The following is a 26,601-nucleotide window of genomic DNA, read 5'->3' on the forward strand; positions in this document are numbered from 1 at the left end:
CCGAAAAACGCTAGCGGTTTTTGAAGCACTTTTTCTTATTTTTATGAAGCGTTTCACCTAGCGTTTTGCGTTTTTGGTGTAGTAGATTTCATATATTGTTACAGTAAAGCTGTTACTGAACAGCTTCTGTAACAAAAATGCCGGCAAAACCGCTCTGAACTGGTGTTTTTACGAGCGGTTTGCGTTTTTTCTATACTTAACATTGGAGGCAGAAACGCCTCCGCAATCCAAAAAATGCCTCAGCCCGGGAGTCTGCGTTTCAGCAAAACGCCTCCCACACTTGTGTGAACCACCCCATTGAAATACATTACCTTAGCGTATCCACAGCCGCAAGCGGCTGTAAAAACGTGAGAAAACCCGCTCGGTGTGCACCAGCCCTGACTCTGATTCCTGACTCTATATACATTTTGGGCTCTCCCTTGCTGTATATAGCCCACTTGCTTGTATATTTTGTGACATATGGTTCACTTTTTGTGCTTTAATACAAACGTTTATGCAATGCAATTGCTTGGTGTGCCAGTCATTTTTTGTATATAGTGTACTCTGTAAGACCCACAGCAGGTCTGACTTACTGACTGAGCACCCTTCAGTTTAAATTACTTGCCTCAGCTAAACAGCTATTTATTCAGGTGTGCATACCTACATTCATTTAATGGTTCTGACTCCTGACTCCTCAGTTTATGAAACCACCGACTCTGACTCCAGGTACCCAAAATTTCTCAGAATCCTCAACTCCAATTCCACAGCCCTTGCAAGGCTATGGAGTGGGTACAAAAATCATCTGACTCCAAATCCTCAGTTTATGAAACCTCCAACTCCAGGTACCTAAATATTGCTCCGACTCCTCAACTCCACAGCCCTGTCCTTTACACTGCAAAATGTAATGTGATTGCATATGCAATTTCGCAATCCGAATGGCAATTTCGCTTTGTGATTTCATGGTCCGATCATGAAAAATTGCAGTGTAAGATCAACTTGTTAGTTTAAAATAGTACCTGCAATTTCTATTTTAAACTCTATTTTAAATACAGCACCCGTGCAATTGGCGCAAAAGAGCCCTAAGCCTTGTACACACGTTAGAGATGGTTGAGGCCACCTCTGCCAAGACTCTAGTATATCACAGGAAACTAGAGAAGGCTCCCAAAAAAAAAAGTATGAGCTGGACTGTGGTTGGTTACAGATATTGGGCAAGCCAAGTCTAGAACCTCATACACACTGGTCTAAAGTGGGCAGAAGCGGCTTGCCCAGGCCATGCTCTGCCAAGAATCTAGCATCTGTACAGATGATCCAATGCGTCAGTAAAAGATCTGGAGTGCTGGAATCTCTCAGACGTGTGCATTGTTCTCCTCCTTACTCCACCCAACAGAAGCTGCTATGTTGTGCATCCCACCTATGTCCCCCTTCAGTAGCAGCAGAACATGTCATGCCCCAAACTGTCGCCTGAGGGATCAAGTCCTGAGCTCTGTGGGCAACAGTCATTGTGCATGTGTACACACTTGAACGCTTACAGGAAGCTGTACTATTTTATAGCTCGACACGCCAAAAGACAATGGAGACTGTTGGCACTTGCCAGGCTGCCGTTCATAAAACAGTAAAGCTAGCCATACATGGGTTGACTTGATGGTAAATGAGAAATACCCCCCATACAAAATCCAGATGCAGCAATTCATTACCTAGCACCATCCAGTCTTGACCAGACTTCAGCAGGAATCAGATTACACATCAATTTAGCCGCTGCCCTGCTAGCTTTAAACCTCTAGATGCCTTACAAAACTATGCATTTGTTGATCTCCTGCCTCTCTTGGATACATAGGAATCCAGCATGAGTTTGAGTGCTGGCTCCCAAAAAAGAAAATGTCGGCAAAGCAATTACTTTTTAAAATAACAGTATTTTACTTTTCAGTGTGTTTTCATTAGTGTTTTGGCATATCTCCCTACTCGATCGCATAATCCTACCATACCTCCCTGATGCAAGTTCCTCTTCCAGACCAGATCTGTAATCTCCCCTCAATTTCAACTTGATGACACACAAAAAAAAGTACAGGTGAAACTTGAAAAGTGTGAATAATGTGCAACAGTCCATTTATTTTGGTAATTAAACTTAAATGGCGAAAGTAACTGATATATGAAATAGACTCATTACATGAAAAGCGAGATATTCCAAGCCTTTATTTGTTATACATTTTATGATTATCACACAGCTTTAGAAAAAAAACCAAATCAATACCTCAGACCATACGAATATTGTGCTCAATATTCTAGGCTCAACGTGTCAGACTCTAATCAGCTAATTAATCCAAAACACCTGCAAAGGGTTCCTATTTCATATACAGTAGTAGTTTCATCTTTTCAGTTGAATTACTGAAATAAATGGAGTTTTGCATGATATTCTAATTTTTCAAGTTTCACCTGTATTCAGCGGCTGAGTATCCATCATGTGACTTTATAAAGCAGCAACAAGACAAAAGATGGCAAGTAAATAAAATAGTAATACATTTTACAAGGTTTAACCCCTGATAGGTCATGCCTTATCCAGCTTTTGATTTTAATTGGAAAATTTGTTTTAGTTCAGCTTTTTCACCCAGACGCAATGTGAAAACAATTTGGACTCTTAAGATGCTACTCAAACACGGAAGTACACTTTAGATGGTACCTTGTCCTCTCTGATGGCCTGAGCATGTCTTGAGTGTTCCTGTGAGCTCCTTCATTTAGCTTGCTTGCGTAGATTTCCCACGCACACTTCATCTGTATCAGGCACCTGAGGCTCAGAACCAAAATACTCCCTTCTTCTTCCAGCTTAAAGTTTGCAGTTACCATCGCAGAATGAAACCAAAGAGATTAAGAAATAGATGTCAATTTCCATCATTGACTGTACTTCACTGCATGCAATGCAACAAATGGATAATGTGTGGTGATGACCTTTCCATTCTGTTGCATTTGTGCTATTACAGGGAACTATGAACCTAGCATTACATTATACAAATTTGTATGTGATTTATGCTCTGCACAAAACATGTGATTTTAATAAGTGTGATCCCTGGGCCATATGCAATTGACTTTTTCACCTGAGTTTTCTCCCAGTTGATAGTTTCACAACTTGTAAATAAAATGCCTTTTAACTAGTTGCAGACCGGCTGACGCCAACGGGCGTGGCCGCAGCGGCAGCCCCAGCACCGCCTAACGCCAATTGGCGTCAAGTCCTGGGGCTCTGTTTTGCCGGAGATCGCGCACAGGCTGTGCGGGCATCTCCTGCCTGGGGGGGGTGGAGCTCCGCTCCCTCTTCAGTCTCCGAGCGGCAATCGCAGCTCGGAGACTGTTAGACGGCGGCGTCTAAACACATAGTACAGCGCTGCAATCAGCAGCAGAGCTGTACTGGGGACAGCCGTGTGACACGGCTGTCCCCCTGGGGGACAAGAGAGTGATTGGCTCTCATATGCTGAAGCCTATGACAGCCGATTGCGTGATTGGCTGGCTGCAGGGAGGGAGGGAGGGTAATAAGCAAAAGAAAAAAATGTACATTTTGTTAAAAAAACACAGACATAAATATTTATAAAAAACAAACAAACACCTGGGGGCGATCAGACCCCACCAACAGAGAGCTCTGTTGGTGGGGGGAAAAAGGGGGGGGGGGGAATCACTCGTGTGCTGTGTTGTGCGGCCCTGCAGCTTGGCCTTAAAGCTGCAGTGGCCATTTTAGTTAAAATTGGCCAGGTCTTTGTGGTCCTCAAATGGTTAAACTACCAGCAAGCAAACAAAAATACAAAATAATTTTGGCAGTACTTTTTCACCTACTTTTTGGTACTTTTTCCATTGCAAAAAGCTAAAAAGTTATTTTAAATTGAAGATGAAAAATAAATAAAAATAAATAAATTTATATATATATTTAATATGAAAAACTAAGGAGAAAAGTGAATTGCACATGGGCCTCTGGGCAATATGCAATTCACATTTCTCTTAAATTTTCCCCTAAGTGATATTTTTCCATCTTTTCAATAAAGTGCCTTTTAAGATACCAGTAAGCAAGATTATACTCAGTATAATTTTGAAAGTACTTTTTCACCTTCTTATTAGTACTTTTTCAGTTTCAGAGTGCTAACGTTTTTTATTTTAAACAGAAAATTAATAATCATCTCCTAGGAGAAAACTTAAAAGAAAAAGTGAATTTCATATGGGCCTCTGTCTTTAACCTCCCTGGCTGTACTTTTTACACACCTCCCGGAAGATGCAGATTAGGAGCCATTCTTCTTCCTGTCCTTCGAGGCTTTGAATCCCTTTGGCGAGATTGCAGTCAGTGATCTCACTACAGAGTTACAGCGCCACCCAGAGGACGGAGGAAAAATTGCAGCGCTGGAGCACAGTGAGGTAGGTGAGTGAGTGCTGGGGCTGCTGCAGGCATTCTGGCAGCATTATTTTTTTCTGATTTTAGGGTCTGAAACGTGCTGAAAAGACCCTAAAATCTGGAAATAATCATACCGCCAGGGAGGTTAAGCCATGTAAAGATAGTATTTTACCAATGACGTTCACTGAAGATCTCACCCTCTCTTCAGACAATCAGATAAGGATTGTGTCTCCTGAGAGCTGAGTAGGAAATCTCAGGACAGTCAAAAACTTTTCAGCCTGTGTCTAATACCTTATCTGGCTGTCCACATGCGATCATTAGAACAACGGTAAGAGAGCAGAGTTTTTTTTCTAAGGGCCCTGACCCTGCTCTGCATCATGATGTGTACATTTGCCACATGTGACCCTCTAATTGCCGCTGCCTGAAGCTCAGTGGTTTATACTGCTGCACACAAAAACCATCCCTCCCTCTGGTTTGCTACAACTCAGAGGGAGAATGTTATTTAACGCCGCCAGGGATTTGAGCAGCAGCAGGGTGAGCTGTCATTCGTCTCACTCTGTGCTCAACTCATCGGTGATGGTATAATACATGTGCCGGTTAAGTGATTAGCATTCTCACCTTGTAGCACTATGGTCACTAGAGAACTACAGTAGCTATATGACTAGCACTCTTGCCTTGTGGTAGGCAAGAGAAAGGGTGTGAATATTGCAGGGCCTTATCAAATTTGTGCTGGGAAACCCATGATTTGTAGTTATGCCTATTTCTGGTGCACTTTGATCTTCAACCTTGGTTCCAGTGGGTCTATTAGAGCAAAGCTTTGAGACTCAGTGTTGATGAACTGAATGAAGTGAGGAAATCTCTCAGGCTGTCCATATAAGCAGCTATCTACCTTTTCAGGCTTGAGCTAAAAGGGAGCCCATCTGGCAGGCTGTTTGTTTGGTTCAGGTGGTTGTTAGCAATTCTTCATTGTGGCATTTTCAAGCTCTCTAGAAACCTTTTTAAAGTGAAAAAAGCACTTTCAACAAAGGAAACACTCGAGCTCCAAGTGATGATTCCTGTGATGTTTGTTACACAAGGATTGTCCGCACCTGTACTTCCTACAGCCATCATTTCTTTATAACTGAATAATATAGTCTTGTTTTTAAATAAAGTAGTAAAATCAAATCTAGAAACGACAGATTTTATGCTGTCCATGCTTTTTAATACTTGTCTTCATATGATCTAATGATAGATTCTTCAACACGGCTCTCACTTGGACTGTATTGCTGCTATGCACTTCACATTTTGTTACACTATGTTAACACTGCACTGATTGATGTCATATGTATTTCCCTGACAAAGCCCTTATGTTAAATGGGCGAAACATGTTGGGTTAAGGTTTTGGGTGTTGATGTATTTTTAGGGGGGCAGTTTTGTATCTGCCTATGAACCTGAGTGCAAGCTGCCGAGACTACCAACGAGGCAGATACACGAACTAACAGACTGATTTAAAGTTGTCTTTTTGGGCTGTGAGAACCAGAACCCTTCATCTTGTCTAAGTTGCGGGTTGGTCTCACTGTAGGCCATGATCAGCTGTGGTTTTCAGTGCACGGATGCATGGTTAGCAGCTGTATGTTTCTTGCAGGAACTCTGGTAACTGAGACTCCCCTCCCTCACCTCCCATTTTTGTTCATGGGTGATGGTATATTTATATATTATATATATATATATACAGTATATCTGTGTGTGTGTGTGTGTGTGTGTGTCCTGTTAGAACAGCCCTGTTTTAATATATGTTTGATTTAAAGTTATTTTTCAAAGTATTATAATACCCCAACTGAGAGGGGCCTTTTAAGAGGCCTGGTCCCCAGTCCTAGTGTTTTGCCAGCATGATAAGACTAACAGGGATTCTATCCCTTTCATGTACTACCTGTGACTAAATAAAATTGCCCCAAGTTTCGCTCTAAAATCAAAAGTTGGAGTTTTACTTGAAATTATTTACCTGTGTACCTAACTGGCTGATAGGTGTGACGTCTTCTGAGATACCATGCAGACCATCTACCCGCTCCTGTAGAAGACCAAGCTATAATAAAATAACATTAGTAAAAGATGTTCCATAAGTTATATCATGTGTTCTGTTTCTTAAACACTTAAAGGACCTCTGTTGCCGCAAAAATCTTAAAATTTAAAATATGTGTAAACATATGCAATTAAGAAGTACATTTCTTCCAGAGAAAATGAGCCATAAACTACTTTTCTCCTATGTTGCTGTCACTTACAGTAGGTCGAAGAAATGTGACAGAACCGACAGGGTTTGGACTAGCCCATCTCCTCATGGGGGGTTCACAGGGATTTCTTTATTTTCAAAATGCACTTAGTGAATGGCAGTTGCTCCGTCGTTGAGCAGGGAGGCTGGCCAGCATTTTTGTATAAATCTTTTTCAGGGAGTGTCTTTATAAAGGTCGTGCTGAGAATCCCCTATGGAGAGATGGACTAGCCCATAACCTGTCAGCAATGTCAGATTTCTGCTACCTACTGTAAGTGACAGCAACATAGGAGAGAAGTAATTTATGGCTCATTTTACTCAGGAAGAAACTTACTTCTTATCTGTATGTGTTTTAAATTTTAAGATTTTCGCAACAGTTCCTCTTTAAAGGACAACTGAAGCAAGAGGGACAAGGAGACTGCCATATTTATTTCTCTTTAAGCAATACCATTTGCCTGGCTGTTATGCTTATCATTTGCCTCTAATAATCTCAGTCATAGCCCCTGAACAAGCATGCAGCAGATCAGGTGTTTCTGACATTATTGTCAGCTCTGACAAGATTAGCTGCATGCTTGTTTCTGCTGTCATTCAGACACTACTGCAGCCAGACAGACCAGCAGGGCTGCCAGCCAACTGGTATTGTTTAAAAGGCAATAAATATGGCAGCCTTCCTATTCTTCTCACGTCAGTTGTCCTTAATATATAGTATATGAATGTCAATAAAAAAATATGAATAATGTTATGTCCTTGAAATGTATTTCATACCTAAATTGCAATAGCAGAACTATAAAGTGCAGTAGTTTACCTGGGATTTCCGGTGCAGGTGTCTGTAACATGTAATAATGGCGCCATTTAAAAAGGGCGCCCCATTCATATCAATTTTTCTCTAGTGGCTCTAAATGGAAGTCCACCACTACCTCCCATTTTTTAAACTGTTTTTAGTGTATTTTATTCTTCCTGGCGCCTCTGTTGTGTTCTATCAACTATCTACCATAGAGGTACACAATAAACCACATAGGTCCATATGCAATAATTTTTTTCACATGAGTTATCTCCTAGGAGATAATTTTCATCTTCTATTTGAACTACATTTTCAGCATTTTACAATTGAAAAAGTACCCAAATGTTGGGGAAAAATGACTATCAAATTTATTTTGAGTATTTTCTTGCTTGCTGGTGGCTTAAAGGGCATTTTATGACAAGTTGTGAAATTGTCACCAAGGAGAAAACTAAGGAGAAAAAGTGAATTGCATACGGGCCATGGGGTCAGATGTACAGTAGATTATCAAGTGACATGATGAGCTCTTTCCTTTAATAGCTGCAGGTTTTATTAGACTGTATCTAAATTATTATAACATTTACCGTATGTGGTTTACTCCTTCTGCATTATGCACCCATGATTGTGTCTTAGACCTAATTTAGAGTTCAGTGTAGTGCAACGCACAGCAGATACGCAGTGCACACCGACAAGGCCAGATTAATACTTTTTCAGCCCCCAGGCCAAGTATGTCGGGGCTCCCCTTCCATGTACAGCAGCGCCCTCCCATTCCATGTGACCCCTCTTCCATGTGTATCATCCATGTCCAGCAGCCTCTCTCTTTCATGCACAGCTCTTTTGGGCATCAGCTTCCATTTTCAGCCTCGTCTATCATATGTAGTAGCCCCTATTTCATGTCTAGGTTCCCCTTTAGGCTGCAGCCACCCAAGGCCCGGGCCTTTGTGGCCTTTCCAGAAATCCAGCCCTGCTCATCGATATAGGTCAATAGCAATGCGCAATGTATGCATTGCAACAAGTTGTGTTGCACTGATTGCACTGCTGCATGCATTTTGACACACTGCGGACATAATTTCAATGGTAACGCAGGAGCATATGCATTTTTTTTCCTTCCTTTGCATCGTAACGCATGTGTTTTTTATACAGGTGAAACTCAAAAAATTTGAATATCGTGCAAAAGTTTATTTATTTTAGTAATTCAACGTAAAAGGTGAAACTAATATATGAAATAGACTCATTACATGCAAAGCGAGATATTTCAAGTCTTTATTTGTTGGCAGACAGTAGTAGACAGCACCCAGGTAAAGCGTACGCTTTATTGTCCGCATGCGTATTTTTATTGCATATTTACGCATACGTCATGTGTTTGAAAGTTTTTGACTTGGGACATGCCTTCCCCTATTGGTCAGCGTTCCGGCGGCCTTTGCAAGGCGATTGGAGCATAAAAATAGATGTAGTTCCCCATCAAGTCCTCCTTTGAGTAGGGGCGTTTGGATTTAGGAAGCCAGCTTGATTGGTCGGCAACAGGGCGTCCAGGCCATTCTGATTGGCTCCTTTGTGGAGCAAACAGTATTTAACCTCTTGAGGACCACAGGCTTACACCCCCCTAGTGACCAGGCCATATTTTACAATTCTGCACTCTGCAGCTTTAACAGTTCGCTGCACGGCCATACAACTTAGCACACAAATGAATCTTGCTTCCTTTTCTTGCCACCGACAGAGCTTTCTGTTGGTGGCATCTGATTGCTGCTGTGATGTCATTTTTTTAAATTAATTTAAAAAGTATTTTTTTTTATTAAATTATGTTATTTTTTTAAATTTAAACACTTTAAAACACAAAATCGCACAGCAACATTAACATAATGCACCAGTTAAAATGTATGCATTTTAAAACTGAATCGGTGTAAATTAGCTCTTATTTTGTACAATGCCATAGAAAATGATGGTAGGAAATGATGGCACAATGTCAGTCAACTCTGTGATCCTCACCATAATGTCTATTTCATCCCAAATGTCCTCAAGCGTCATGCTGATATTCAGGATGCTGGCATATTCTGGAATTCCACATAATGTTTGTGATCGGCCAATATCTGGGAACAGCTTCCACTGGAAAACACAACAAAGTACCAGTGTAACAGGTACAGTTTAAAGCAATTTCGTTTTAAGAACCTGAGATGAATGAATAGGCTGTATTTATACTTACCTGGGGCTTCAACCAGCCCCACGAGGTCCGTTAGCTCCCTTGCCCTCCTCTCGGGCCACTCTGTTCTGCTGCTAACTGGCTCGGTAATCTGAAGAGTGGGGCCGGTCAGATTACTGGCGGCGATAACTTGACAATGGAGCGGCTGGAGAGGGAAGGTAGAAAGGGAGCCTGCGGACCTTATGGGGCAGGAGCAGCGCTGGGAAAACTTCTCCTTCCCCCTCCCTCCCTGCAGATTTGCAAGCGGGCAGCGGGGATTTGAAACTCACCTTCAATCACTAATTCCTGCGTCACATCCCCATGGCAACAGGACCTCACATGATGTGACGATAGGAAGTGCCAGTGTATTAGTGTATATTACGTGCCAGTGTAAATCATGTGACGTCCTGTTGCCATGGATTTCATATTTATTTCTGTTTAACCACTTCAGCCTGCGGGATTTTTACCCTTAAAGAGAACCCGAGGTGTGTTTAAAGAATGTTATCTGCATACAGAGGCTGGATCTGCCTATACAGCCCAGCCTCTGTTGCTATCCCAAACCCCCCTAAGGCCCCCCTGCACTCTGCAATCCCTCATAAATCACAGCTGTGCTGTCAGGCTGTGTTTACATCTGTAGTGTCAGTCTCAGCTGCTCCCCCGCCTCCTGCATAGCTCCGGTCCCTGCCCCCGTCCCTTCCCTCCAATCAGCAGGGAGGGAAGGGATGCAGGCGGGGACTGGAGTTCTGCAGGAGGCGGGGAGAGCAGCAGACTGACACTATAGAGATAAACACAGCCAGCTCTGACAAGCTGTTTGTCAGCAGCATGGCTGTGATTTATGAGGGATTGCAGAGTGCAGGGGGACCTTAGGGGGGTTTGGGATAGCAACAGAGGCTGGGCTGTATAGGCAGATCCAGCCTCTGTATGCAGATAATATTCTTCAAACCCACCTCGGGTTCTCTTTAAAGGAAACTTCAGGGGAATTAAGATAATCCAGATTTACTTACCCGGGGCTTCCTCCAGCCCCTGCAAGCTTATGTGTACCTTGCCGCAGCTCCTCTCTCAGCGGGATGCCCGGGGTCCCCTCTGTAGCAGCTGTCGACCTGGAGGGGCTACTGTGCATGTGCGAGCACACAGCCACACTGCTCACATTCATGTTCCCACCGCCAGTAGTGTTCTGCGCAGGCTCTGTCAACGTTCCTCCCATTTATTAAACAATAACTTTATCATGTGCAGTATGTCCTTTCTTCACTGCTTCTGCCGGCGCGTAATTTCGGCAGAAGCAAGTTCACTCCCCTGGCTCCTCCTTCATAACATCTTGCGCTCCACGGAAGGAGGAGCCAGGGGAGTGAGCTTGCTTCTGCCGAAATTATGCGTCGACACAGGCGGTGAAGAAAGCACATACTGCGCATGTGCGACGCAGTATGTCCAGGTTAGAGGTCAGGAGAATCGACAGGACACCGGCATCTATTGGAGAAGACCGGCGGCTGACAGCGGGGAACAAGAGAGGTGGTAAGTATCTAATTTTCCCTCGCTAGCCACCGCACCTTTCATTTTACAACAACTTTTCGGTACTGGTATCCTTTAAGGGCTCTGCCTCTGACACAGGAGACCTCGGTTAAAAGCTCAGCTCCTCCTGTCCAGTAAGCCAGCGCCTATTTTAGTAGGAGACCTTGGGCAAGACTCCCTAACACTGCTGCTGCCTATAGAGCATGTAAGCTGTAACAAAGAAATGTTTTTCTTTAAAAGTTATTATGCTGTTGCTTATCTTTTAGAGCAGAGTGGGAGTTCTGAGTTCAGGTCCGCTTTAAAGTAAAACTAATAATATTTGTGCCTAACAATACCAATTCAGAAGCAAGAAACTCAAGTGTTATTTTTGAATGTTTAAACAGTATCACAGCGCGTTTCACCTCTGCTATTGTACAACGTTACCTTGGAAACCAGTTGAATTTCTCCTGAATGATTTGAGCAGGAATGTTTTGTTCCCAGTGAATTTTTCTTTTTTTTAATTCATTGCTCAAGGTAAAAGCATAGAACTCAGGTCTTGTCACAGCTGACACAATAGCAAGCAGATAATGAAAGGCTTTGCTTACCTCCAGCACCTCCCGTACCTCGTCACTCACAGACCTCTCAGGCCCAGCGCTGGAACATTGCTTGTCTGACACATGCCACCTTCTGTAAAGCAAGCGGGGACTTTTGTTAGCTGGTTACATTCTTTTCCTGAGCTGACTGCTATTTACAATATTGCTAAGCCCTTTCAATTAAACACATAAAGAGTTGACCTTCACTTTTCTCTCTGAAGCTGAGTCGCAAAATGAAAAGAGTTATTCGGAGGTGATGTACGCTTTTTACAAGGCTATAGAGCAGTGCTAGCTGCGTTTGGTGCTACTCACCTGTTTAAAGTCTATCTCCAGGTACAGATGTTACCTAAATAGTTTTGTAATCAAGTGTACTAAAACGTGCCTTTTTGGTGTAAAACGAGACTTCTGCAGTGAAGAAACTTTGATCACGTGACCAAAGGCAGCTGGCAGGGAGTTTATTTTCACCCTCCATAGGTGGTGCTGCTGCAACTGTATGGAAGGCATTATTTTCATGATTCAGACTGCGGTGGGGGGAAGAAGGGGGGGGGAGTTATTCTTTACTTCCTTGAGAGGATTGCAGCCTACAGCACAGAGAATCTGTTGCACAGGAAGTGGCCAGTGTCCGGTTAAGGTGATATGAGGCCCTACAAAAGTAAGCACCCGCCTAAGTTGACTTGTGGATGATCCAGCTATGACCAGAGCTCTTGGCCAGGCATGTTACAAATGATTTGATAACAGCTATTCAACGCAAACTTGTACTTACCTAAGTAGAGGGATGGTCCAGAGCAGGGGCGTAACTTGAAATCACTGGGCCCCCTTCGAAACTTTGGATGGGTCCCCCTCCCACCCCCCACATTCTGCACAGGTAAACTGAGAACCATTGTTATTATGTTGGCTAGTGCACACTTGAATGTGTTTTCCCCATGCAGATAAAAGCAGACAGCAGGGAATCACCGCATGCATTTTCTCTATCAATTACATTAGCTTCTGTGATAAAACCTGCATGTTTTCACACATACAGACACACATGGGGCTTGATTCACTAAACCGCAATAACTGATATCACGGTCATGCTAGCGTTTAAATTCACGATTGTGCGTGAAAAATGTTACGTGAGGAAAACGCTAGCGAGACCGTGATATCAGTTATCACGGTTTCGTGAATCAAGCCCTTGGTGTGCAGAAGACGCATACAGAAAACTGACAGACGAGTGTGCTCCCAGCCTCAGCTTATTACACTCACTCTGTCCATCTCTGATGGAGCAGAACTGGCTCTGCAGATGTCTCCCGCATCACTACAGTTCAGAGCACTTGGGGAGGGGTAGAGAGGTTGGGGACTGGGCACTGTACACAAGAGCCTGCAGCACACTGAATAGGGATTGACTACAAATCTTTGTCTACAAAACTTTGTATAATTCGTTATCAGTAGCTGAGCAGATGCAGTCAATAGAATAATTGTGCAGAGAGCAGAAAGCTTTTTCTCTCTGTGCCCAGACTCCTCAAGCATCACTAGGAGGGGTAGAAAAGCTCGGTGTAGAGCAGCGCTGTACACAAGACCCTGCTGCACATCTAATAGGGACTGTCTACAAATCTTTGTCTGCAAAACCTTGTATGATTCCTTATCAGTGGCTGATCAGATGCAGTCATTAGAACAATTGTGCAGAGAGCAGAGAGGTTTTTTTCTCTCCGTGTCCTTAGTTTTCAGTCTCTCAGGACAGGGGAAAAAAACTTTGCTCCCCACGGGGCCCCCTGCGACTTCTGGGCCCCCCTGCTGCTGCATCCCTTGCAGGGTCTATTGTTACACCCAGAGGCTTCACAAGCCCAACTCTGCAGTGCAGGGTTCTTCTGAATATATCTAACAAGAGCTTGTTGAATATGTTCACATGCCCAATACAGATGTGCTCTTATATAGAGGGGAGTGCAGCTGCAAACTAGAAGAGTCCTTGTGTCACGATCGCTTCTGCAGCGTGTACTGCTGGCTGCAGTGGTATTGCAACCCAAGCGGTTCTGATGTCATTACATGCATTTGCTTGCATAGTTTGGTTTGCACTCAAACTAGTTGCTGATTCCATCTGCAGTCACTCTGAAGTTAATGACAGTTTAATATGCTTTTGTGAAAACCAGCATTGTCTGTTACAGGGGGGCTGCAATCCCTTTCTTGCAGGCTGCATAGCTTTGTCTGCCTTTTCCTGCTGTCAGCCTGTGATTGATTACCATTCACCTGTGTGGGAATCTGCATGTCTGCTCCCATTGGATGACCTCAGTATAAAGGACTGCTTCCTGCAGTGCTCCATGGGCTATCATAGTCTTAGATTCAGTCTGTTAATCTGTCCGAGCCTCACCTCGTTTCTAGTCCGTGTGGACTGCGCTGACTCCTGCGAAGGGGTCAGCGAGTCCTCCTAGTCTTGCTCTTGTTATCAGAAGTTGTTACTTTGCTTGTCTTGCGTCATATATTGGTTCATCGCCGATATATACGCATACTAGCACGTTTGTTATTTTCCTTGTATTCGTGTTACGTTAATACATCAGTGTCGCTGATATATACGTACTCGAACTGTTTATTTCTTGTATTCAGTCAGTTAGTTTCCAGCACGTTTTGGTAGGTTGCGCGTATCGTGATCACCCGTGCTTTGCTAGTTCAGTCCTGATCCTAGTCCTGCTCCAGTTCTTAGTCAGTGTTCCTTGCTTATGTCATATATCGGTTTATCGCCGATATATACATATGTCAGTTAGTTGTTTGTAGTTCATTGATAGCTGTAATCGTAATACGCTAGGAAATCATACCTATTGTATATTTGTGTGGATTACGTCTGCCTTCTTTGAACTCTATTTCCCGACTATCCTGTCCTGTACTTGTGAGGCACGCCACCGCTGCAATCGCATTGGCTGCCTCATTCCAGTCTGTCTTGTCTTGGACGTTTGCTGTCACTTAAGCAGTGACTAGTTAAGCAAATGTTCATTCTGTTACCTGTCCTGATCTTCGGAGATCTGGTTTATGCGCCCAGCGCTACCTTGCACTGAGCCACTATAGTGGAAGGATTATTTGTGGCCGTTCAGATCTACGCCTGCTCTGTGCGTCACATCTCCTGTTGGAGTTAGTCCTCTCCTCCACTAAACTGGGGATATCCTGGTTCCTTGTGCTAGCGTGTGTACCTCCTTCATGTCAGAATCCTCATTGTGTGCTGACCGTGGAGGATATACCACCAAGCATAACACCTTGGCAGTGGCGTGGAGTCGAGGAGTAATTATATACTTACAATTACTAAGAGGATACTGTTATAATTTAAGTATGATATGAATTCATAGGCCTCAGTTACGTTAACTGAGTTTAGTTAAAAGACTTGATTTTACAGAGTATACCTTTATGGAGCATTTCTAGAGCTGTATGATGGATGACACAGGAGTACGTGTGTATCTGTCCGAGAGTTTGAGCGAAGTTTGAAGATGCAGGATTTGTGTGTCTAAACAGGGTTGCTCATCCGGATCTGGGTACCCAGGTAAACCTGGCTATCCGACCATTTTTCCGCTATCCGGTCGGATCCGGATTCCGGATACCTGGGGCCGAATCCGGATAGCTCTATGCGGGTATCTGGCCGCATAATCCGGATACCCGCGGATATCCGACGGATATCCGGGTACTGTAACAAGGGAGATGATGTCATTGAGCCAATCAGAGGGCTCCGAGCCAATCAGAGGGCTCCCAGCAGAAGCCCTAGCAACCAATCACAGAGGGGAACTCTGGCCAGCCCCACCTGACCTCATTGAGCCAATCAGAGGCCTCCCAGCCTAAGCCCTGGCACCCAATCACAGAAGGGAACCCTGGCCAGCCCCCCTGTGTAATAAGGATGGCTGGCATGATGAGACAGATCGTCCTTGCTTGTGTGGCTGGCTGGCTGGTCACTGACAGACTTGCTCCAGTGCTGTTGGCTTAGCAAGTGCTGCCTGTATACAATGATAAACCTAAAGCTTTGAGTGCTAAACACCTTCACTACACTATTGTTCTATTGTTTTTTTTAGCTAGCTAGTGTAATTGTTTGATTTCATTCACTCAGTTAAGTCCTGTCTTTGTTTGTGTGTGCTGTGCAGGCCAGCAGGACAGTATAGGTTAGGGAATAGGATTACTGTGTTATTGTATTGTATTATATAGTTAAGGTAGCCATACACTGGTCGATGTGCCATTAGATCGACCAGCTGACAGATCCCTATCTGATCGAATCTGATCAGAGAGGGATCGTATGGCTGCCTTTACTGCAAACAGATTGTGAATCGATTTCAGCCTGAAACCGATTCACCATCTGCTGAGCTGCTCCTGCCGCCTGTCCTCCCCCCCGTATACATTACCTGACGCTGGCTCCCGGGCATCTTCTCCGCATTGCACGGCTCTGTTCCGGATCCATTACGGCGCTTCCTGTGTTACTCCGTGACCAGGAAGTTCAAATAGAGCGCCCTCTATTTGAACTTCCTGGTCACGGAGTAACACAGGAAGCGCCGGGATGGATGGAGCCGGAACAGAGCCGTGCAGCACGGAGAAGACGCCCGGGAGCCAGCCTCAGGTAATGTACACCTGATCGGATCGGCCGCCGCTAGCGACGCGCACTCTACCCGCGGGCGATCCAGGGTAATTTCCAGCACGGCGCGATCGACGGACCGATCCCAGGATCGAATCTGCTGTCGAAACGGCCGGGAATCGAGCCAGTGTATGGCCACCTTTAGTTAGTACTGCAGTTAGTTGTTAGAGAGAGTAGTACCGTGTTAGCTTACTACAGATTACTGCAGTGCTGCTGTGCTGAGCATTGTCAGTGTGACAGTTAGACAGATAGTGTGCACTGTCTGCCCTATACTCTGCGGTCTGTCACTCCGTGCTGATTTGATTTAACGTCCAACCCCGATTTCATTAAAGTAAAAGTACCCCACATCATCTGGTGACATCATCACGTAAGTTGTACTATGTCTGCTGGCACCGGCAGCCGGGGGAGGGGCAGCAAGGGCAAGAGGACAGGGAGCAACATTACGGCCACCCTCAGAAGGTCTGCCGCGTCAGTGTCGACCCCAGCGGGCAGCCTACCCTCAGTCAGCGAGCTTTTCGCTCCAGGCGCCACGATTGAACTCAGGGCTGTTAGCCGCAAGGAGTTTGAGGAGTATGTTCTGGGTTTTGAGGAGGGGGGGTATGATGTTGATGATGGGATGAAGGACCGTGACTACCATCCACAGGATAGGGATGTCAGCTCTGACTCTGAGGATGCGTCGGTGGGTTTGGCACGGAGGATCAGCATTGCAGACAGTGGCCGTGGAATGCGGGACCCACCACATCCTTCTGCTGCTACCACCAGCCGCACCACTCAACCCCCAACCGCCACAGGGAGAAAAGCCGCAGCATCCCATTCAGGCCGCAGGGGAATCTTCACCTCCCCAATCTAGCGGTTTTTCACTCTGCCCTCATTGGAGAGCAAGTTTGCCATATACAATGTGTGCAAACTACAGATGAGCAGAGGTTGTGACCCCTACAAGTATGGCACCTCCAGCTTCATCACCCATCTGGCCAAAAAACATGTTGTTGAGCATGAGGAGTTCAAGAGGCTGAAGCAAGCTGGCGCTGGCTCCCACCACCACGGTGCCACAGGCCACTGCTGCTGATACCACCACCTATATTCAACCCAAAACACAATTGCGGTGTCATTTTTTGGAGGTGTCTTGGCTTAAAACTGTCATGTCCCAGTTGTGCGGTTGGACTTTGGACACAATGTGGGCTGCACGACCGCTGCCTGGAACCTAGTCCTGATGTTAATTGACAGCTTTTTATTTATTTATTTTTCATTTTATGTCCACTAAATAATAAAATAGTGTTTCCCTTTAAAAAAAACATGATGGTACGTGCATCATTTACCCTAAAAACCCTTTTTAAAGCTATTTAAAGGGCACTTCCGGTTCTTCTATCCGGATACCCGAATTTGTCGGGTACCCGCGGGTAATTTGGTCGGATATCCGCAAGGTCGGATCCGGATATCTGGGTACCCGATACGGATCCGGGCGGATTACTACGAAGTACTACCCGAGCAACCCTGTGTGTGAAGGCTGTGTGGGATTGTAAGATGTCCTGCAAGGTAAATCCCGTTGTAAAAATGTCAATCTGTTTGCATTGTTTTTTGTCTAAGTTTTGGTTGTATTGCGATCAGTGTCTGGCAGTTTCCAAGATGGTGACCCAGCTCAGGGAAGGGCCGCCCCAACATTCGTGACGTATGAAGTTCCCGTAGGTGGAGGAGGAGTTCTGGAAGAGCCCACGGAAAGGCACGCCCTCAATGCTCATAGAAGCTGGCAAGCTAGAGTCATGTCAGCAAGGGAGGGGGCCAGGGATCCAGAGGCGTATCTATAGGGGTGCACATAGGGCACCTGCCATGGGCGCCCCTTGTCACTCACCTGGGGGGGGGGGGCGCATCCCCCTGTAGGCAATAAATCACCCCTTTAGGTTCGCCAAGAGAGCGGAGCTGTCTGTGTGTGTGCACCGCGCGTGGCCGCCTATTAACTTCCGCTCCTCCCCGCTGCTCTGCCCCCAGCTTCTGTGGTCGCCATAACAACGTCGGCAACTGTTCTGCCTCGCGCCTTCACTTGCTGCCTTCCATCCCCGGTGATTCTCCTCTCCTCCTGATCGGCTTACTTCACCGCCGGTCCACGGGTCAAGACATTGCTGCTTCCCACTGCTCTGCCCCTGCGTCTGGTCACCATAACAACGTCGGCGACTCGCCTCCAGGCTCCTCTTGCTGACTCAATCGCATCCTCCGCCGGGCGCCGGTCCAGACTGTCTTCCTCCCCGCTGCCCCGGTCCCAGCGTGACAGCGTCTGTAGTCGCCATAGCAACGGTGGCTCCTGGCCACTTTGTTGCCTCTCATTCCCGGTGAGCCCCCTTCCTGATTGGTTGCCTCCGTGCCGCTAGGGCTGATGGGTGTGGGAGAGGAAACAGTGCGTAGCTACAGGCGGTCAGGTGACAGTGCACATAGAGTGACTGTCTGAAACGGCTGGCGGGAAGCACAGGCAGCAGAGAGAGATCAACTGGGTCTGGCTGCTGGTGAAAATAAGTTACACAGATGGGGACGCAGCGGTTTGCGCCAGGATACAGGTACAGCACGCAGCCTGCACCCAGCGACCATTCACCCTGCCCAGCCATCCTGCTCTGCACCCAGGCAGCCACCCTTTACCTAGACTCAGCCACCCTTCATCTACCCACCCACCCTGCACCCTAACCCAGCCACCCTTCAACCTGCCTCAGCTACCCTGCACTCTGACCCAGCCGTCCTGCACCCAGAGCCAGCCACCCTGCCTGCACCCTGACCCAGCCACCCTGCACCCTGACCCAGCCCCCCTGCACCCTGACGTAGCCACCCTGCCTGCACCCTGATCCAGCCACCCTGCCTGCACCCTGATCCAGCCACCCTACCTGCACCCTGACCCAGCCACCCTGCCTGCACCCTGACCCAGCCACCCTGCCTGCACCCTGACCCAGCCACCCTGCACCCAGACCCAGCCACCCTGCACCCAGACCCAGCCACCCTGCACCCTGACCTAGCCACCCTGCCTGCACCCTGACACAGCCACCCTGCCTGCACCCTGACCCAGCCACCCTGCCTGCACCCTGACCCAGCCACCCTGCACCCTGACCCAGCCACCCTGCACCCTGACCTAGCCACCCTGCACCCTAATTCAGCCACCCTGCACCCAGACTCACCCAAACCCAGCCACCCTTCAGCCTGCCCAAGCCACCCTGCAGCCTGCATCCTGACCCAGCCACCCTGCACCCTGACCCAGCCACACTGCCTGCACCCTGACCCAGCCACCCTGCACCCAGACTCACCCTGACCCAGCCACCCTGTCCCAACCACTGCACTGCCACCCTGCACTCTGACTCACCCGCCCTGCACCCTGACCCAGCCGCCCTGCCTGCACCCTGACCTAGCCACCCTTCACCCAGACTCACCCTGACCCAGCCACCCTGCACCCAGACCCAGCCACCCTGCACCCTGACCCAGCCACCCTGCACCCACACCCACCCTGCAGCCAGTCCCAGTCACCCTGCACCCTGACTCAGCCACCCTTCATCCAGACCCAGCCACCCTGACCCAGCCACCCTGCACCCAGACCCAGCCACCCTGCACCCTGACCCAGCCACCCTGCACCCACACCCACCCTGCAGCCAGTCCCAGTCACCCTGCACCCTGACTCAGCCACCCTTCATCCAGACCCAGCCACCCTGTCCCAGCTACCCTGCACCCACCCTGCAGTCAGACCCAGCCACCCTTCATATAGCCACCCACCCGGCACCCTAACCTAGCCACCCTTCAAGGGAAAAAAGGTGTGTGTGGGGGGGGGGGGCGCACTTTCAGTGTTTGCCATAGGCGCCATATTACCCAGATACGCCCCTGCAGGGATCCTCATCAGAGCTGTGCAAACAGGCACCTTGCACGGAGCAGCTGATCGTGGGATCCATAGAGGGTACAAAGATATTCTACTGGGTATCTGCTTCCAGATTATTTTCCCAGAGTCTGGGCATGGAGAAAAAGAATGCCAGGATATGTGAAACAAGCAGTTGCTATGAGACAATCATGGTTACTGAGGTCATAGGAAGTGTCTTCAAGCAAGGTACATGGAGACATATAGATGTCAGATATTTCCCGGGGAATGATTTGCAAGAGTGGATCAGGGTGTATCTGGACGGGGTTACTTATGGGATTATTCCTTTAAGTGCGGCACCGTAAACAGTGGTGCAACATGAGTTCCCAATAGGAAAAGGAATGGACCAAGAGCCTGTAAGCAAAGAGGACTTACTACAGACCAATTGCTTCGCTGAGGTGTGACGAACATGTAGAGATTAACATCTGTATATCTGTTTACTGAATAAACTCCTGAAACTGTGACGACATCTAAGAAGTTCTCCTATGCTGCTGTTGTGATGAGTCGAGTTATCACACTTCCTGTGATATGGTGCCGAACGAAGGTGTAGTGTTGTTGCCCATAGCAACCAGCAAAGATTTATTACAGAGGAATTACAGGTAGTCCCCGGTTAAAGAACGAGATAGGGACTGTAGATTTGTTCTTAACTTGAATCTGTTCTTAAGTTGGGACGTTTGAAACCTCTTCTTCAATCTTCCCCCACGGAAATAACATCATCGCGACGGGATTGGGGCGTTCATATTGGCGAGTCGTTCGTAAGTCGGGCGTCTGAAAACCGGGGACTTCCTGTATATATTTACAATTACTAAGAGGTATCCTTAATGAATTCTGTAATTGATGCCCTGTGTGTGTATGGGGAGATGCGCATAGGTTTAACACACCTCCCGTGGCCTGGCGTCTGTTTCCATTCATCTGTAACCAAAGCAGCAGCACGGCTCACCTCATCCCGCGGTGATCATGGGGGACACAAGAGGACACATGGGGACACAGGAGACACACGAGGTACAAGGGGAACCCAATAATTTGGAGAGAACATCTACAAAATTCTACTGGGCCATGGACACACCAGTTTTAGTATATTTTTTGCCCTCTAAACATAGGTTTGTCTTATGGACTGGAGAGTCTTATATGGCAAAAAATGCAGTAAATTAGTAAGCCTGCATGGAGGCATGTTTAGTGTTACAGTTTGAACCCCTCTTCACTCTTCAGAAGAAGAAAAATATAACTAACAAGAGGTATACAGTGAAGTTCCTGAAAGGACAGTTAATTGGCAGTTGTGTGACTGCGGGACAGTAGCACAAACTAACCTTTACACACAGATTGGAGTTCAGGTCAATTGTTGACTTGAACCTGATGTCAACTGTCTGTGCACATGTGTAAAAAGTAGGCAACTGATTTAATTACAAGTAGTGTTATACCAGGAGCTGAACTAAAGTCTAAAGGTGGCCACTAATGATCCAATCTTTTTAATCCAATCTTACCATTTCTATGTAATATAAGGGAACTGCCTAAATGATCTATTCAGTATACTGACTCAATTTACCCTTCTACTACATAGATTTGGTAAAATTGGATGAAAAAGATTGGATCATTAGTGGCCACCTTAAGGCCCCATTTACACTTAATCAGTTGTTCTCAGTTATAACTGAAATGTCAACTGATTTTCAAAGTAAGTCCAATGTTTTCCTATGGCACCTTTCACACTTAACGCGTTTTAACTGAAATATTTTTCACAATGCACTGCTATGGAGAAGAAAAAAAACACGTACCAACTGATTAAGTGTAAACGGGGCCTAAGGACTGCTTTTGTTTGCATACAGTTACAGTTGATGGAAGCCCAACATGAATGTTTATATTAATGTGATGTGTTTGCAACACGATTAATCCCGATCGCAAACTTGCTGAATTCTCCATGAGCTTCAGCTTCTATACAAGGTACAGGAGTGCAGGAAAATCACATAGCAATCGTGGTACTATGCACATTTGTTCTATTCGCCAATATAAATTATTTCCCACTAGCTTTTTTTTCTTGCATCTCAAATTACAATCGGGATTGCACTGCAATTACACCAGTCTGCAGACACGGAACAGGCACGAAACGGTGTGTTTGCGCAAAGCAGATGCAGAATGGACGGAAAGCATCCGCCTTGCAGATGCGTGTTCCATTTCTGTTCTGCATTCGTACAAGTGTGCACCAAGCCTTACCAAAAACACGCTGAAACAACCCTATTAGACACACAAGAGTGTCTAAGCAAATAATAGGTGCCTCACCTCTCAGTGAACGCTATGAGCGTTTTGTGCCTCCCTTTACCCCCAATTGCTTACTGATCTTACATTTTCTTATCCTGGTGGACGCCAGAGTGGCAATACTATACATACCACTCAGCTGCTTTAAAGAAAGACTGAAGCAAATAAATTTTGCCCTTTTTACCTTATAATTCGCTTCAGTACTCTCAGCACAAGTAAACCACCACATCCCCGCCGCTAAACGAGCACTTTAGACCCCCCAAATCCCCGGGGGGCAATCTGGCCGGCATTTCCTGAAAGAGGCAGAGCTTTCAGCTTCAGCTCTGCCTCTTCTGATGTCAGTCGCAGCGGATCGCCGCCTCTCCCCGCCCCTCTCACTCTTCCTTCATAGAGAGGGGCGGGGAAAGGCAGAGATCCACTCGTCAATTGCCATCAGGAGAGGCAGAGCTACAGCAGATAGCTCTGCCTCTCAGCGCAGCAAAATCCATGGCGATGTTTGCCCGGCAATTTGGGGGGTCTAAACCCCTCGTTATGCGGCGGTTTACTTGTGCTGAGACTACTGAAGCGAATAATAAGGTAAAAAGGGCAAAATTGATTCGCTTCAGTGTCTCTTTAAAGGACATCCGAGGTGAAAATAAACTGATGAGAGTGTTTTATGGCTGTAATTACTCATCAGTGAGGGTTATGCTATAGTCTGACCCAGTCCGACCCAGTCCAGACGCGGGCAGAAACTGCATACCTGATATTTAACTCTTTCAGGCAGGGAAAGAAAAAAATGAACACAGCCTAGTTATTTGTGTGCTTGTCACTGTACGTACGCTTGTTTATCTTATCATGTCACATGTCACAATGTGTGTCCTTTAAAGTGAACCTAAACTGAGAAGGATATGGATTTTTCCTTTTAAAATAATACCAGTTGCCTGACTCTCCTGCTGATCCTGTGTCCACTGGCGTAACAATAGGGGAAGCAGCCCCTGCCCCCGCGGGGCCCTTTCATGGTCATTTTGGGGGGGGGGGGGGCAGGAGTGGTCGAAGCATGAGGGGAAAGTCATGCTGCACATCAGCAGGGAGGGGGGACAGTCCCCCCCCACCCTCACCTCGGGCTCTCCCCTCTGCGCTCCCCTCCTGCATATATCTAAGTGGCAGCAGCAGCAGAAGCTATAATTATCTCCATTCACCACGGAGGTCTCCAAACTGCAAGGGCTTCACATTACTTCCTGTTTTAACACAACATTGATACAAGATTTTCCACTGGGGACACAGAACACAGGCCTAACTAAAGATTTCCCTATCTGCAGCACACTCTCCCTGATCTGCCTAGCACAGAAGCCAAACACAGACTGAAAAATGGCTGCTGTGCTGGCTTTCTGATAGGTGAGGGGGGTGGGGGGGCCGTCCAGGTTGGAGGGATAACTGATTGGCTGCCATGTGTCTGCTGACTGTGGGGTGAGGGTTCAAAGTTTGGCTCTATTATAATGTATAGGGGACGGGTCGAACCCGCCATGTGTTTGCCTGAGGGGGCGAACGCAAACACACGTTTTTCACTGCAAACTACTCGTCAGCAGAACAGTTCAGGCTATCTCTAAGCGGCAATAGTAATTAATGCCGAAACGGACTTGTGAAGGAGCAGAGTGACCCATTTTTGACCTTTGAATAGCAATTGGAGTGCTGACAGTTTAAAAGGTCCCAGCAGGAATAAGTGTGTGTATATATATATATATATGTTACGGCCAGAACCCGAAGTTTGGCCACTTCTAGTTCTGGCCAGCCACTTCGGGTTCTGGCCGGCCAATGCGCGAAGTGGCCGCTGCGCTGCGGCCAATGTTAGAAATGGATTGATTCCTCTGAGGTTAATGTATCTTCTGGCCGCAGCGCAGCGGCCAAACGTATAACAACTTAGTGAATTTATTGCAATTCAGCCGGCGGCAATGTAACAATTCAAGCCGCCGGCTTTTTTTTTCTGCCTCTCTCTCTCTCCTCTTATGGGCAGCCGGCGGGGACATGCGTGTCCCCGAGAGTCGTTCGTGGCGCCAGGGAAGCAGAGCGGGGAGGCTGCAGACATTGCTTCTGCCAGCACCCGCTCTGCAAGAACGGCAGGATTCCCCTGCCGCGACAAACGACTCCGGGGGGACACGCGTGTCTACGCCGGCGGCCCATAGGAGAGCGAGAGAGGCGGGGGGAAGGAGGAGAGAGAGGCAGAGAAAAAGCCGGCGGCTTGAATTGTTACATTGCCGCCGGCTGAATTGCAATAAATTCACTAAGTTGTTATACGTTTGGCCGCTGCGCTGCGGCCAGAAGATACATTTAACCTCAGAGGAATCAATCCATTTCTAACATTGGCCGCAGCGCAGCGGCCACTTCGCGCATTGGCCGGCCAGAACCCGAAGTGGCCGGCCAGAACTAGAAGTGGCCAAACTTCGGGTTCTGGCCGTAAAATATATATCTTCCCTGCCAATTAATGCATCTTTAGTAATCACGATCATGACAACAATAGCAATATGTGTACTAATCACGATAAACAATAAAACAGTACATACTGGATATCTCCCCCACGTGAAACATAATTTTCATGACTGTGATTGATAAAGTTGTCAGGCTTTATTGGTAGTACAGCAGTTTATAGTCCGATTTTAATTGCTGCTGTTTCCATGTCTTTATGAAGTCACTAATTAAAAAGCGGTTTAAGGCTCCCTGCACACTGCAAATCCGTTTTCCGATTCCGATTCCGATTCCGTTTCCGATTCCGATTCCGATTCCGTTTCCGATTTTCCTTGAATACATTCAACAGAAAAACGGATCAAAAAACGCAGCATGCAGTTAAGATTAAAAATCTGAATCGGAATCGGATGTAAAAACAGATTAAAAATCTGAATCTGAATCTGATTTGCTTGCAGTGTGCAAGAGGCCTTACACCCAGCATTACAACTTTGCTTTAAAAGATTGCTTACAGCTTACAAACTATTATGCCAGATTTTTTTTTAAGCAGAAATTCACTGAATGGGTTAAACATGACATTTTAGTGTTGGATTCAACTAGGAATCCGCATCCGTTCTTATCTTTTAGTTACAAATGTATCTTTATTTGGAATACAAATAGACCTTTGAAAAGCCTGCTGGGGAAGCCCTCTTTGTTCTCTCAGAGCAGTGTTTGTTTGTTACATTGTAGATAGATACATTTGTAACTAAACAAGCAAGCACGGAGGAGGATTTCTAGCTAAATGCAGCACTAAAATGTCATGTTTAATCCATTCAGTGAATTTCTGCTAAAAAAAAAATCTGGCATAATAGTTTATAAGCTGTAAGCAATCTTTTAAAGCAAAGTTGAAATGCTGGGTGTTAGACCACTTTAAGTTGCGTGCAACACCCTTTCTTGCTTTTCTCAGGTCACAGAAAGCTTTTAGGCCGACAGGTAAAAGGATTTGTCCTGGAAGTGCAAGGATTATCTTAAAGTTTAAATACACATGTAGTAATTGTACATTTGTCTTAGGGTAACCGTAAAATGCACTATAAATTACTTTTTTCACAGTAGATTATTGGTACATTTACCGATATTCTACTCTGAGTACCCAAATTTCCAGGCACCCTTTTTCATGTACACCACTGGGACCCCTTTCTTAAAGAAACTCTGAAGTCTCATAAAATTCGGGTTTTATTTAAAAAATTTCTTTAACATCAATGCCCTAACTAAAATGCTGCCTCCCCGCGGCTGCATACTGACTAAATCCCCCAAACTCCCCGGGGCACATTGCGGGGAGTGCTTCTGTGAAGAGGCAGAGCTTTTGGCTTCATCTCTGCCTGTACAGCATGGATCGCTGCCTCCGCCCGCCCCTCTCCTCTCAGTCTTTTTTTACTGAGAGGGGCGGGGGAGAGGCGGAGATAAGCGCAGATTGACATGCATGGAGGCAGAGCTGCAGCTGAAAGCTACTCCTCCTCCAGCAGCAAAATCCATGACCAAGAAAGTCGTGGATTTTTGCAGGGTAGTTTGGCGGGAATTAGTTAGTGTTCAGCCACGGGGATGCAGCGTTTTAGTGAGGGCATTGACGTTAAAGAGATTTTTAATATAAAAACCTGAATTTTATGAGACTTCAGAGTCTCTTTAAGGCTCTGCACAGGCAGATGGCATGTAAAATGAAGTGTTCCCCAGTGGAAAGGTTGCTATCTCTTCCCATATTGTGTATTCACTCCCTGCCCACCTACTCCTCCATGCGCTAGGGGACCAGCGGATAAGTGCAACATGGGTGAGGACTGATGTCACAATGTGGGTTGTAAGAGGCAGAGTGACCACTACATCCAGGTGAAGC

The 26,601-nt window shown here is 46.3% G+C and overlaps 1 protein-coding gene across 5 annotated transcripts in view; it reads right to left on the reverse strand.

The window, feature by feature from the left end:
* The window catches only part of KASH5 (KASH domain containing 5), an 88,768-nt gene that overhangs the window by 4,797 nt on the left and 57,370 nt on the right, over positions 1-26,601 (reverse strand). For 4 of the 5 annotated variants that reach the window (XM_068241181.1, XM_068241182.1, XM_068241183.1 and 1 more), the window contains 4 exons: positions 11,629-11,710; positions 9,349-9,465; positions 6,321-6,401; positions 2,654-2,796 (listed from right to left, as the gene is read on the reverse strand). In XM_068241181.1, the coding sequence (XP_068097282.1) occupies positions 2,654-2,796; positions 6,321-6,401; positions 9,349-9,465; positions 11,629-11,710 (423 nt within the window). The remainder of the gene's footprint in view (positions 1-2,653; positions 2,797-6,320; positions 6,402-9,348; positions 9,466-11,628; positions 11,711-26,601) is intronic. The other variant, XM_068241180.1, reaches the window with a different exon arrangement.

The sequence above is a fragment of the Hyperolius riggenbachi genome, chromosome 6 (genome assembly GCF_040937935.1).
Source record: "Hyperolius riggenbachi isolate aHypRig1 chromosome 6, aHypRig1.pri, whole genome shotgun sequence".
Taxonomy (NCBI): Eukaryota; Metazoa; Chordata; class Amphibia; order Anura; family Hyperoliidae; genus Hyperolius; species Hyperolius riggenbachi.